This window comes from Natator depressus, chromosome 21 (assembly GCF_965152275.1).
Source record: "Natator depressus isolate rNatDep1 chromosome 21, rNatDep2.hap1, whole genome shotgun sequence".
Classification (NCBI taxonomy): domain Eukaryota; kingdom Metazoa; phylum Chordata; order Testudines; family Cheloniidae; genus Natator; species Natator depressus.
In genome coordinates this window covers 13550902-13563224 of record NC_134254.1, presented here as the reverse complement: position 1 = coordinate 13563224, position 12323 = coordinate 13550902, and the positions used below count along the sequence as shown (strand labels likewise).

At 61.6% G+C, this 12323-nt stretch overlaps 1 protein-coding gene across 5 annotated transcripts in view; it reads left to right on the top strand.

The window, feature by feature from the left end:
- The window catches only part of KIF21B (kinesin family member 21B), a 91784-nt gene that overhangs the window by 48367 nt on the left and 31094 nt on the right, over positions 1-12323 (top strand). For 4 of the 5 annotated variants that reach the window (XR_012635990.1, XR_012635989.1, XM_074936253.1 and 1 more), the window contains exons 5-18: positions 627-761; positions 879-1034; positions 1366-1481; positions 2239-2434; positions 3838-4027; positions 4185-4248; positions 5429-5650; positions 6098-6173; positions 6804-6903; positions 7375-7566; positions 8598-8797; positions 9663-9770; positions 11014-11082; positions 11868-12097. Coding sequence is in view for 2 of the 5 variants with exons in the window: in XM_074936253.1 (XP_074792354.1) it covers positions 627-761; positions 879-1034; positions 1366-1481; positions 2239-2434; positions 3838-4027; positions 4185-4248; positions 5429-5650; positions 6098-6173; positions 6804-6903; positions 7375-7566; positions 8598-8797; positions 9663-9770; positions 11014-11082; positions 11868-12097 (2054 nt within the window). In the remaining 3 variants the exon portion in view is untranslated. The remainder of the gene's footprint in view (positions 1-626; positions 762-878; positions 1035-1365; positions 1482-2238; positions 2435-3837; positions 4028-4184; positions 4249-5428; positions 5651-6097; positions 6174-6803; positions 6904-7374; positions 7567-8597; positions 8798-9662; positions 9771-11013; positions 11083-11867; positions 12098-12323) is intronic. The other variant, XR_012635991.1, reaches the window with a different exon arrangement.

The following is a 12323-nucleotide window of genomic DNA, read 5'->3' as shown; positions in this document are numbered from 1 at the left end:
CAGAAACGACCCTCAGGACCTGGAGGTCAGATCCCTCCTCTGTTGCCCCCAGACACTTTGTGTGCAGCAGAGATCATGGGGGTCAGCGTGGACCAGTGCTTAGGACTCTGGGCTGGGCCCTGGGAGAGCTGGGTTGTTACCCACCGTGCCACTTGCTGCTGTGTAACCTTTGCAAGTCCCTTCTCTGTCAGCTCCATGGGGCTGGGGCTGGCTCTCACTGCGTTTGTACAGCACCTAGCACACCGGGGCCTCGATCTGTAGAGTGTTACATTACTCACCATGGCTGTGCATGGGCAGATTTCCAATCCCTTCTCTGAGCACACGGACCCTAAGTGAGCCTCCGCCCTGGCCTCAGGTTTGGCTTTCTTGGTAACTCGTGAGCGGGGCTGATCTGCGGTCTCCCTGCAGCGCCTGCTCCCTCGTTCCCTGTGGCCATGGGAGACGCTCCCCAATGTCACCGGGCAGGGATCTCCCAGTGCGGGGCCTGGGCACCAGGGGCTCGGCTGCCCGCATCCCAGGGTGACTACAGCCCATTGACCAAGGGCACCCTCCCCACTCTGGCATCGTGCCCCCTCCCAGCAGGATGGGGTGGACGTTTCCTTTTAACCCTTTCCTTGCCGTTGCAGCTGATCCAGTGCCTGAAGCAGGGAGCTCTGTCCCGCACAACCGCCAGCACCCAGATGAATGTCCAGAGCTCCCGCTCCCACGCCATCTTCACCATCCACCTGTGCCAGATGAGAGTCTGTGCCCGGCCGGACCTGGTGAGGCTGCACAGCGGGATGCTCGGAGCGGGGTCGGGTTGGGAGCGATCAGCACAGGGGGTTAATGCCCCGTTCCCCCTTGGGACGCGCTGACGCTGCGGCATGTCTGCTTGCCAGGTGACCGGCCTTCCCGAGGGATCCCAGGCCACCGGCGAGTACGAGACCCTCACCGCCAAGTTCCACTTCGTGGACCTGGCCGGTTCGGAGAGGCTGAAGCGGACGGGAGCCACGGGCGAGAGAGCCAAGGAGGGCATCTCCATCAACTGCGGCCTGGTAGACGCTTAGCGGGCGGAGGAGGCTGGGACGGGCTGCAGTGGATATAAAGGGGCTGCCGGGGGGTCACGCCGAGTCCTGGTTCGGTCACTAGCTGCACCCAGCGCCGTCCCTAGTAGGGGTAGATTCCTGGATCTGGGGGCTCAGGAATAACGTGGAGGCAGGAGAGGGGCAGCACACTGTCTGGCTGATATAGCTGCAAGTGCATCTGGTCCAGAGCCCCCCGCTCCCCGGAAAGAGGTGGCTCCGATCACCCTGAGCTTTGTTTTCCGCAGGGAAGGGACCTCCCCAGCATGGGGCGAGAACTCAGGCCCTTCTGTTTTGTTGACAGCTGGCCCTGGGAAACGTCATAAGTGCCCTTGGAGACCAGAGCAAGAAAGCTGTGCACGTACCCTACCGAGACTCCAAACTGACCCGGCTCCTCCAGGACTCCCTTGGGGGGAACAGGTACCAGGCACCCTGAGCCAGGGTATGGGGTCACCCAGCGGGTGTCCGCTGCGGCTGGGTGTGCGTGACCCAGAATGGAAGAGCTGTACCCTTGCTGGGTCTGGGGTCTGCACCCTGGGTGTGTCACCTGCGGGGGGTGGGAGATTTCCGAGTAACTGGAGGGCCGCTCGGGCTCAGGGACGGATCTGAAGTGCCGTGTGCGTTTCCTGGGGTGGCGCATTGCCAAGGGTCCGGTGGTGTCTCCGTGGCGACTTTTCCAATGTAATTATCTCGGCTCTCTCAGTCCCGAGCCCCAGGCGCAATTAGGCAGCTTTCGCAGAATTAGCTCTTGCAAAATGTGTCTGAGCCCTTCGTGATCCGGGACTTGGCAGCTGAGTTTCCCAGCACAAGATTGCTCTAATCCTTCCTGCCTCAGCGATGCCCCGGATGCCCTGCCGTGGGCTGCCGTGGGTGGCGACTCCCTGAATATCACTTTGTAATGAGCAGGGAAGGCCGGCACTTTGCCAGCACGAAGCAGGCTGCTGCGTTAGCCACACTCCCAGCCTGTGCCGGCCCAGGGTGGAAGGGACCCAAGGCATGGCCCGGATGCCGATTGCACCCCGGTTATAAAGTAAATAAAGGCCAACGGGGCTTGTGGCTGGAGCTGCCAATGGGCCCCCACGTGCCAGGGTTGGAATTGGCTGATCTGATGTGGCCCAGCCATTGCGTTGTTTGATGGCTGCTCTGGTTGACCCCGCTGGCTCTCCATCCTCCCCAGTCAAACCATCATGATCGCCTGTATCAGCCCCTCTGACCGGGACTTCATGGAGACCTTGAACACGCTCAAGTACGCCAACCGGGCTCGCAACATCAAGAACAAGGTGGTGGTGAACCAGGACAAAACCAGCCAACAGATCAGTGCCCTGCGGGCCGAGATCGCCCGCCTCCAGATGGAGCTCATGGAGTACAAGGCGGTAAGGGGCGGCTAAGCGGGCGAAGCCTCGCGCATGTACGGCCCACTCGGGTCACCGGCGCGGATCGAACCCAGGACCTTCTGCGCCTGCCACTTGGGCTAACGGACTAACTCCCCTAACTGGGTTTGTGGCAGGCTTTTGCGGTTGCTGGGGCTGGCTGCTAGAGGGAGATCTACTTGCATGTACAAAGCCTGGGTATGATAGAAACACCTGGACTCTTCGCCATCACAGGTTCAAATCCCAGCTGCACCAACACAGCCTCGAATGGCGGGGGGAAGGTATTCCTGCCTCCCCTGCACAGACCTGGCCCCATGGTGTGTGTACAGCTACACGTCTGCTGGCCTTGGCCAGCACCACTCCTCCTGGGTGTGGTATACGCTGTGGCACTGGGCTCCACCCCAGAGATGGCTGAGTTTCAGTGACGCTGTAGTTTGTGGGTAGACTGCAAGGGGCTATGGTGAGGTAGGCTGTTAAAGGGCTGTACATCATGCTATGAACAGGGAGAAGGCTTCAGAGTATCTTTCGGAGCTGGGAAGGCACCTCCTGCTTTACATCGCTGTCCCATGTGGCATATCAGACATCCTGCTTCGTGCTGAGCTTGTCTGGGCTGGTTTCCCATGAGCACCAGCCCTTAGGCAGCCAAGGGTTGCTATTGAGCTGAGTCACGTATCTCACCAGTCTGAGAGGAAGGATGGCCCAGTGGCCGTGGCACTGGCCTGGGACTTGGGAGCCCTGTGTTCAAGTCCTTGCTCTGCCACAGAGTCACTGTGTGACCTTGGGCAACTCCCTTAGCCTCAGGGCCTCAATCCCCGTCTGCCCAGCGGGGGTAAGAGCACTGCCCTGCCCCCTGGGGGTGCATGAGGGTAAATGCATGAAACTGGGAGTTGCTCAGATCCTGCCATCATGTATAGGGGCTCAGATCAGTACCTTAGCTGTAAAAGGCATTTACAGCATGTCAGCTGCTCCCCGTTTCTGCCATCCCCCAAGCACGGCCTCCCCACGGGCACGCCTGCCATTTTTTGATTTTCCGCTTTTCCCCTTCTCCCCTTGCTGTGACCCATCTTTAAGGGGACCACATTTCCCAAAGGGAAAACGGAACACCCTGCAGGCCCGGCCTGAGCCCCCCTTCCTTCCCCACGTTCCTCTGCACCCCACTTTCTTGACAAAAGTGAGTGTCCCGTTTGCTCTTGGAGACAAATGCCCACTTTTGCCAAAAAAAAGTCGGGTTACCCGGGACATGCCTTAAAAAAGGGACTTGTCCCAGCCAAAACGGAGATGTAGGATCACCCTACCCATCTTCCTCTGTGCGGAGACATTGAGTGCATGACCGGCTGGGTTCGGCCAGTCCTGACAGATGCTGTGGCTTTGCCCTCTCTGCATCTCCCCTTCTCCTCTCCCCCCAGGGCAAGCGTGTGATCGGGGAGGACGGCTCCGAGGGCTACAGCGACTTGTTCCACGAGAACGCCATGCTCCAGAAGGAGAACGCCACCTTGCGCATGAGGGTGAAGGCCATGCAGGAGGCCATAGATGCCATCAACAGCCGGGTCACCCACCTGATGAGCCAGGAGGCCAATTTGATACTGGCCAAGGCAGGTGAGGATGGACACCCTTGGAGGACGTGTATGTGGGGTGGGGAATACAGACCGGTACCATGAAAATTACAGCCACCCCAGAGCTCAGGGTGGCTGAGTGGCACCCCGGTTCCTAGGTGTTTCTGATCTAGTCCGTGATCCTAATTCTGTCACTCCAGGTGACGGCAACGAGGCCATCGGCGCCCTGATCCAGAACTACATCCGGGAGATCGAGGAGCTCAGGTGGGTGCGAGCCACGTTCTCTCCTTCCGCCCATCCGGGGGGCCGCGTATCGCGTGCAGCTCGAGAGGACCTGCAAAGGGGCAGCACGGGCTAGCAGGGGGACGCTGACCTGGGAGGCCCAGATTCCCTCCTTGGCTCCGCCGCTCCCGGCTGGGTGACTGATGTCGTGGGCACTGAGTTCAAGCAGTAGGCTGATATCGCAGCTCTGCCGATGACCTTGGGTGACCGTGGGCAAGTCCCTTCCCCCCTCTCTTGCCATTGGCCTGACGTGACCATTTAGATTGTCGGCGCTTTGGGGCAGCGACTGTCTCACGGGTGCTTGCAGCACCCGGCACAACAGTGCCCTGATCTCGTGTCTCGGTGCTGCCGAAATATAAATAAAAGCCCCACATTCGAGAGGGAAATGTCCCCATCCTGTAGGGTGTTCTGTCCGGCCGCCTTGCTCCCAAGCCTTCTCTGGAGCCTTGGCTGATCCAGACTTCAATGCCCCCGAGGGGTACGTTGAGACGCAGTCTGATAGCTAGTGCTGTTCATAAATGTGGATTTTGTGCCAGAGAAACTGACAGCCCCAGAGACAGGAATCCCCTCACTCATTCTGTGCCAGATTCTCAGCTGGTGTAAAATCAGCATTGCCCCACTGGGGTCCATGGGGCAATGCCGATTTACCCCCCTCCCACTGAGGATCCAGACCCCTGTCCGTAATGCTAGAAAACAGAGGTGCCCTACCGTGTCTAGCCCAGCGGCTGAAGATTAACCCTTAGGCTGCTATGGCCGTGTTGTCGTCGCTGTTGAGACCTGGCTGTCGGCCAGGGTTGCTCCTCTCCCGTTAGCGTTCAGGCCTGATGGGAAGCCCTGGGCTGAGACGCCTTTGTGACGTGGTCCGGGCTGTATTGCCATCCAAGTGAAGGCGCTAAATCCGGGAAGTGGCATCTGACGGGACTCTTTGCTCTCATGAGAGGCATGAGGATGTTTAGTGGTGGCCCTTCTGCAGCACCCCTTCCTAGGAGCGGAGCCCTGAGCCCCTTGTCCGAGCTGAGCAAGGGCAGTTTAGGTTCCAGACACACACTCTCCCGGTCACCCCTCCTTAGAGGTTGGGGGGGGCGTGTCTTTTCCCCTGGGGTGCTTGGACATCTGCCCAGGGTGGCAGATCTCCATAACCAAAAGCCCCTCCGGTCCCCAGGACAAAGCTCTTGGAGAGCGAAGCCATGAACGAGTCGCTCCGCCGCAGTCTGTCACGGGTCTCCTCCAGGCCCCCCTACTCCCTGGGCTCGTCTCCAGGGCCAGGCCTGGGGGCACTCAGCAGCCCCGTGGTCTCCATGGAGGCGGAGGCCACCGAAGTTCTTCGGCGGGCCAAGCAGGATCTGGAGCGGCTGAAGAAGGAGACCAGGCAGCGGAGGAAGAGGTGATGGCCAACTCCCTGGCTGGGCAGGCAGACGGAGGGGGCTGTTCTGGGTGTGCCCACGCCTGCCTCTTTGTTGTTATGGCAGGACCATAGTGGGGTGCTTACTTCTCCCTGGGCTTCCAGCCCTGGCACCCTCTAGCCCCCATCAGCCCTGCTGGTCCAGACATCCTGCTCCCCCATCCCTAGGGGAAGCCAAAACCATACAGCAGAGAATCAGGACTCCTGGGTTCTTTTCTCAGCTCTGCCTCTGATGTGCCACATGACCTTGGGTGAGTCCCTTTCCCTCCTTGTGCCTCAGTCTCCCCATCTGTTAACACTGCCTGGTCTGTTTCTCTGGAGGGCTGGGTTCATGAAGGGCTCTGAGATGGAGGATGTTGGGGGTGTTCTAAGGGGACCATGTGCTAGTTCTCCCCCGTCACCAGGGCTCATCCCTTCTCTTCCTGGCAGCCCGGAGAAGGAGGCCTTTAAGAAGAGGCCAAAGCTGCAGCAGGAGAACGGGGAGGAGACGGACGAGAACGAGGAGGTGAGGGAGGCTTCCCCCGTGGAGTGGGGGGTGGGAGCCCCATTGCTAGCCAGAATGGCAACAGCCTTCCCTGTGCCTCGCTGGCACTTGGGACAGCTGCGCCTGGGAGGCAGGGGCAGGGTCCATGACCACCCCCGCATAGGGCAGTCAGTTGGCTGCTGTTTGGCCCCACCTAGGTGTGGGGAGTGGGGGCTGGGCACAGGCAGAGGATGGCGGGCAAGACCATCCCCTCTGCCCCCTGGCAGTGCCCTGTGCCATCTGACACACTGGCGACATTGGGGCAGGGCGACTAGCCACAGGGCTTTCTGCGCAGCTGGGCTTTGTCCCGTGAACCGTGTCCCGTCTGCCCCATCAGGCCCTTCGTATTCAGCTGCCATCTCAGCGGGGAGGGTGGGGGGCGTTCCTCAGACATGGCCCCCTCCCTTTGCACACCCCACATCCTGAATGGTGCGGGATCAGCCCTGCCCCTCGCCCTCTCTCCTGCCTCTGCCTGGCACTGGTTTCTGAGACAATCGCTTTAATTCACCCACGTTTGGGGCTGACGGATGGAGAGAGGCCTGAGCCCCTGGGACGATAGGAGAGGGGCCGAAGGCTCCTAATCTCTGCCCTAACCCTGCGCTTGTTTCCCAGGAGGAAGAGGAGCGGGAGGAGAGTGGCTGTGAGGATGAGGACGAGGATTCGGGCAGTGAGGAGAGCCTGGTGGACTCGGACTCAGACGCTGAGGAGAAGGGTAACTCAGAGAGCACGGCGCCAGGCTCTAGGCTTGGGCTGGGGGCGTCTGCAGTGACTCAGGGCCAATGCCCCCTTTGGGGAGGTGGTAGGGGGCTGCAGCGGGCCTGTGGGGTGAGTTGGGCAGGTCTTGGCTGGAGGTGCACGAGGTGCCAGTCGGGGTGCTGAGGTGGGCCTGCTCAGCTGGTGCTCAGTGGCACAGGCCTGGCTGCCAAGCTTGTGCTCCTTCCCACCTCAGCCCCCCGCATTTGCCTCCGGGTACCCTGGCTGGGCTAAGACTGCAGGAGTGAGATGCCATCCCCTTGGTGTCCTGCCTCACCTGCCTCCTTTTCCCCTGCAAAGCCAGAATCCACAGGGGACCCATGAGCCAGGCACTGCCCCTCCTGTCTCCAGGCCAGCCCAGGGCTCCCTGGCGCTCTCCCCCTGACCTCCCTGGGGTTGCCTGGCTGACTGACTCTCTTCCCACCACTAGTGGTGAATTTCCAGGCTGACCTGGCTGACCTGACCTGCGAGATCGAGATCAAGCAGAAGCTGATTGACGAGCTGGAGAACAGCCAGCGGCGCCTGCAGACCCTCAAGCACCAGTACGAGGAGAAGCTGATCCTGCTGCAGAACAAGATCCGCGACACCCAGCTGGAGAGGGACCGGGTGCTGCAGAACCTCAGTACGGGCAGTGCCCCTTCCACACCACCGGCTCATCCCACCACACGGGCCCTCTGAGCCAGCGCTGGCAGGAGACCCCCGGGGTTCTCCCGGTGCCCAATGAGACCCAAACTGGGGCCGCTCCCCACTCCATTCCATGCCCCTCTTGCAGTCCCCAGCGATTACCGCTGGCTGCTCAGTGTCTGGCTTCCCACCTCGTGGGATTGACCCCTCTCCGCGGTCCCCCGGCAGCGTGCCACTTGTCCCACCTCTTGATCAGGGCTGGGCAGCCCACTGGCCGTGGTGAGACAGTGGGAGTAGGGCCTGTGGGAAGTCTCTTCCCCGGCACCTTCCCTCGGAGGAGCTCCAAGCTCTGACATGTGTTAATGAGCTCTGCCCCCTTGCGAGACAGGCCCAGGTAAAGAGCTGTGCCCAAAGCCAGCTGGCATCTGTGGCCAAGCTGGGTGTAGAACCCAGATCTCCCAGCTGCTCCCGACTTCCTCCCAGCGAGGAAACTGGCTCCCCGGTGCAGGAGCAGCAGCATAGCCTGCCTGTGCAGAGAGCTCGGTCTCCAGGGCTTTTCAGTCCTGGGCATCTTCCCCGAGGCGGGCAGCTGATGTTATAACTGAGACTTTAGTGATTGAGACACCTGCTCTCAGCTGAGTCCCACCAAACTCATCTCAGCAGCGTCCCCCTCTGGGGTGGAACGGCAATGGCTACCTGGAGGAAAACAGTGTACGCCCAGTCCCTGGAGTGGTGCAGTCCCTGGCACACGCCTGGCACTGCTCTGCTGCAAGGGTTATTGGTCTTAAATAGGCCCATGGTTCTGGCTTGCAGGCCATGACTGGTCTGCGCTACTCAGCCATTGAACATCTCCTGAGCTGCTGGACCAGGCAGGCTTGTCCCTGCAGGCCAAGGGTTAATCTAAAGCGCCCCGCAATGAGGGTGCTTTCCCTCAGGGCCTGGTGGGTCCAGGGGGCAGCGGGGTGGGATGGAGCATGAGGGGCTCGGCCTGGCCTGGCGCTCTGAGCGTCCCTGCGCCACCCTCTCCAGGCACCATGGAATGCTACACGGAGGAGAAGGCCAACAAGATCAAGGCGGACTACGAGAAGCGGCTGAAGGAGATGAACCGGGACCTGCAGAAGCTGCAGGCGGCCCAGAAGGAACACGCTCGCCTGCTCAAGAACCAGTCGCGCTATGAGCGGGAGCTCAAGAAGCTGCAGGCCGAGGTGGCAGAGATGAAGAAAGCGAAGGTACCTGGCTGGGCAGAGGAGGAGGGGGCTGGAGGGGCATGGCCCGCTTGTGCCAGCTCTCCACGCTGGGGCAGGGGCGGTGGATGGGCATGGCCCCCTGGGCACGCTCCTTATGCTGGCTGTGGGCTGTTGGGGGGTGTCACGGAGTCCCTGGGCGATGCTCTGGAACTGCTCCCCATGAAGCCAGGCAGGACTCTGGGGCAGTCGCCTATCTGTGAGCAGCCTGTCTGCAGGACACACAGCTCACCTGGCTTCCACCTTCCTGGGTCTGACCTCGGAGCATTCAGCATCCTCTGCCCCTCCGTGCGCTTCCCCCAGCGAGTCCGCCCAGGCGGGGTCTTGGGGAAGCCAGAGGGTCCTGCCACCCAACTCCGCAGTCAGACGGGACTCTCAGCCAGCCAGTAAAACAGAGGTGGTTTAGACGACAGGAACATGGTCTAAAACAGAGCTTGCAGGTGCAGAGAACAGGACCCCTCGGCTGCGTCCATTTTGGGGGGCAGTGAGCCAGACAACCACGTCTGCCCTTCACTCCATGTCTCCAGCCAGCCCCAAACTGAAACTCCCTCCAGCCCCTCCTCCTCTGGGCTTTGTCCCTTTCCCAGGCCAGGAGGTCACCTGTTTCCTTTGTTCTCCAACCCTTTAGCTCTCACCTTGCAGGGGGGAAGGGCCCAGGCCATCAGATGCCAGGAAACAGGGTGTCGGCCATTGGATCTGCACACACCTGCCCTCTAGGGCTCTGCAAGGATATCACACCCTTATCCCACCCCCTAGAGACTTAAGAACTGCCTAGGGGAAACTGAGGCACCCCCACACTATTCAGATTAAGCATTAAGAACAGTCCTGCTTCGTCACATCGGGCCCACAGGTGGCACTGATGAAGCAGATGCGGGAGGAGCAGCAACGTAGACGGCTGGCGGAGACCAAGCGGAACCGGGAGATCGCCCAGCTGAAGAAGGAGCAACGCAGGCAGGAGGTGAGAGCCCAGCACCTCGCCAGGGCCCTGCAGGCCCAGCAGCTCCGGCTGGGGCCTGCGCCCCTCACTCGGCTCTGAGCTCCCGCACCAGCTGGCTGGGGCGCAGCAGGGAATGCGGGTTCTCCAAGGGGTCTGGGCCTTTCCTGGGGAGATGCCCCAAGCCAGGCTTCTTGGGACCGGATGGGGAGGGTGCTGAAGAGCCCTTGCTGATGCATGATGTCGGGTCCCCTCCCCTGTGCACGTGATGTCAGGTCCCCTGTGGTGTGCACATGATGTCAGGTCCCCTCCCTGTGAGCCAGCCTGCACCCAGAGCCCCTGACGCAGGGTGGGGCGGGGACAGGGGTGCCCCTGTGATTGGGCAGGGCTGAGCCAGTGGGTGGGGCCATTTGGGATGTGGGGGCAGCAAGGGAGCCCTGCAAAGCTGAGCTGAGCCGCGGGGATGGCTGAGCAAGGCGCTGGGAAGTCTGGAGCAAGCGCTGTACCAGCAGAGGACTAGATTCCACTCTCCAGGACGCTGGTTGTAAATCTGGAGCAACCGCATTGACATTAGCGGAGTCGCTCCAGATTTACAGCGCTGCCGCGGAGATGTGAATCCAGCCGTCGCCTGCATCAAGGACATTTCGTGTTCAGCCCTGCCCTGCCTCTGCTCGACAGGGTGCTAGAGCTCTCCCGCGTGCCCGGCCCCTGGGATCAGTGCCCGGCTTGGCCCCCAGGCCTGCTCCTCTCAGAGCCTGTGATGGGCCACTGGCCCGCCAAGGCCTGCAGGCTGAATCTGCATCAGGGGAGGGTCTGTGAAGCCAGCCGCCCCACCATCTGTCTGGGGACTCAAACAGCATCCGGCACCCATCCTCCCCCTATTGAAGGCATAACACGTCCCCTCCTCTGACCATGTGTCAGTCTGTCCATCCATCCCCTGAGATCAGCACCTGGTGGGGTGGCAGATTCCTCCCCAAGGTCAGAGGAGGTGATTGCTTCCTCCTGCATCTCTGGTTGTTGCTCAGGGCAGGTGCAAATGCCACAGTTGTTCCAGGTTTTACACCGCTGCTGGTGAGATCAGAATCTGGCCCATGGCCTGCATTGAGAACATCCCACATGCTGGCCTCATGCAAGGGGGTGTGGGAGCCTGGGGTCCTCTCTCCTTTCCCCCATTCCTGCCATGGGTTCTATCCCAGAGCCCGGGTTCCTCTTTAGCGGCTCACGCCCGCTCGGGACTCGCCTGAGGCTCGGCTTCTCTCCCGCGCAGTTTCAGATCCGGGCGCTGGAGTCTCAGAAGCGGCAGCAGGAAATCGTGCTGCGAAGGAAAACCCAGGAGGTGAGTGCCGGCCCCTGCGCCTGCGGGGGTCTGGAGAGCTGCTCGCGGCTGTGACCGGATGGGCGCTGAGGCCTGGCTGCTGGATGGGGCCCTGGGCAGGGCAGGGCCTGGGGCCTCTCCAGTCCCCTCCGCCATCCCGGTGGGTCATACTCAGCCAATGCTGGGTTGTTCCCAAGGCGCTGGCCCTGGGTGGGGTGGATTTCCCACAGAGCCTGGCGGTTTTATGGTCAGGAGTAACCAGGCAGGAGATGACTGCGATCGGGGGGTGGGGTGGGGGGGGGGAGGAGGAGGAAACACCTGCCTCCAGGGGCAGCTAATCTGGAGTCAGGAAGGAGGAATTCTCTGCATGCCATGTGGGAGTGTGCACAACAGGCTGTGCCCCCCTCCTCCCTTCTTGGGGCTGGATCCTGGCCCTTCTCTGATCCAGTCAACACCAGTCCCCTCTGGGTCCTGGCAGCCGAGTCGGTCGGGTGACTCGTCCAGGCTGCCTCCTGCCCCAGCGCCGTACATCTCACAGGACGGTGCTTCGATCCCGTCTCGGGGTTGGTAATCCGGATGGGTCCCCAGCCCCTCCTGATGCATTCTGGGAAACGGCTCTCCAAGGGTACCGGACCTCCACCCAGCCCCGATAGGCTCAGCTCTCTCAAAAGGTGCTCAGCCGCTCCCGGGCTCTCTGTGCCACCTGAGACGGGTTGGAGTCGCTCTGCCACTGGGATGGCTGGGGGGCGATCCCCCCTGCGGGTGTTCCCCAGGAGGCCCAACCCTCCGGCACTGCTCTCACCCAGGTCTCCGCTCTGCGCCGCCTGGCCAAGCCCATGTCGGACCGGGTCTCTGGGAGGCTGAGTCAGAAGCCAGCCATGCTGGACTCGGGCGCGGAGGTGTCCGCCAGCACCACCTCCTCGGAACCGGAGTCCGGCTCTCGCTCGGTCTCCAGCATCGTGCGTCAGTGGAACCGGAAAATCGACCACTTCCTCGGAGACCCTTTGCCCTCCGTGAATGGGGCTCGGCCCGTCAGGTCAGACCAGCGCTTCCAAATCCATGTCCCCCGCTGCCCCGTTCCCTGCTTGGTCCTCAGCCCCCGGGCTCCTGGGTGTGAGCCGGGAGCGGAGTTCTGTGGCCAAGAGGCACGCGGGAGATGATCGCTCTATCGTCGTGGGTGACTCTGCCCCGTGGTTTGACGCGTGGGACTCTCCCCATTGGCTGGAGGCAGCCCCGATGTGTAAATGCCCCCCCCGTCCCGA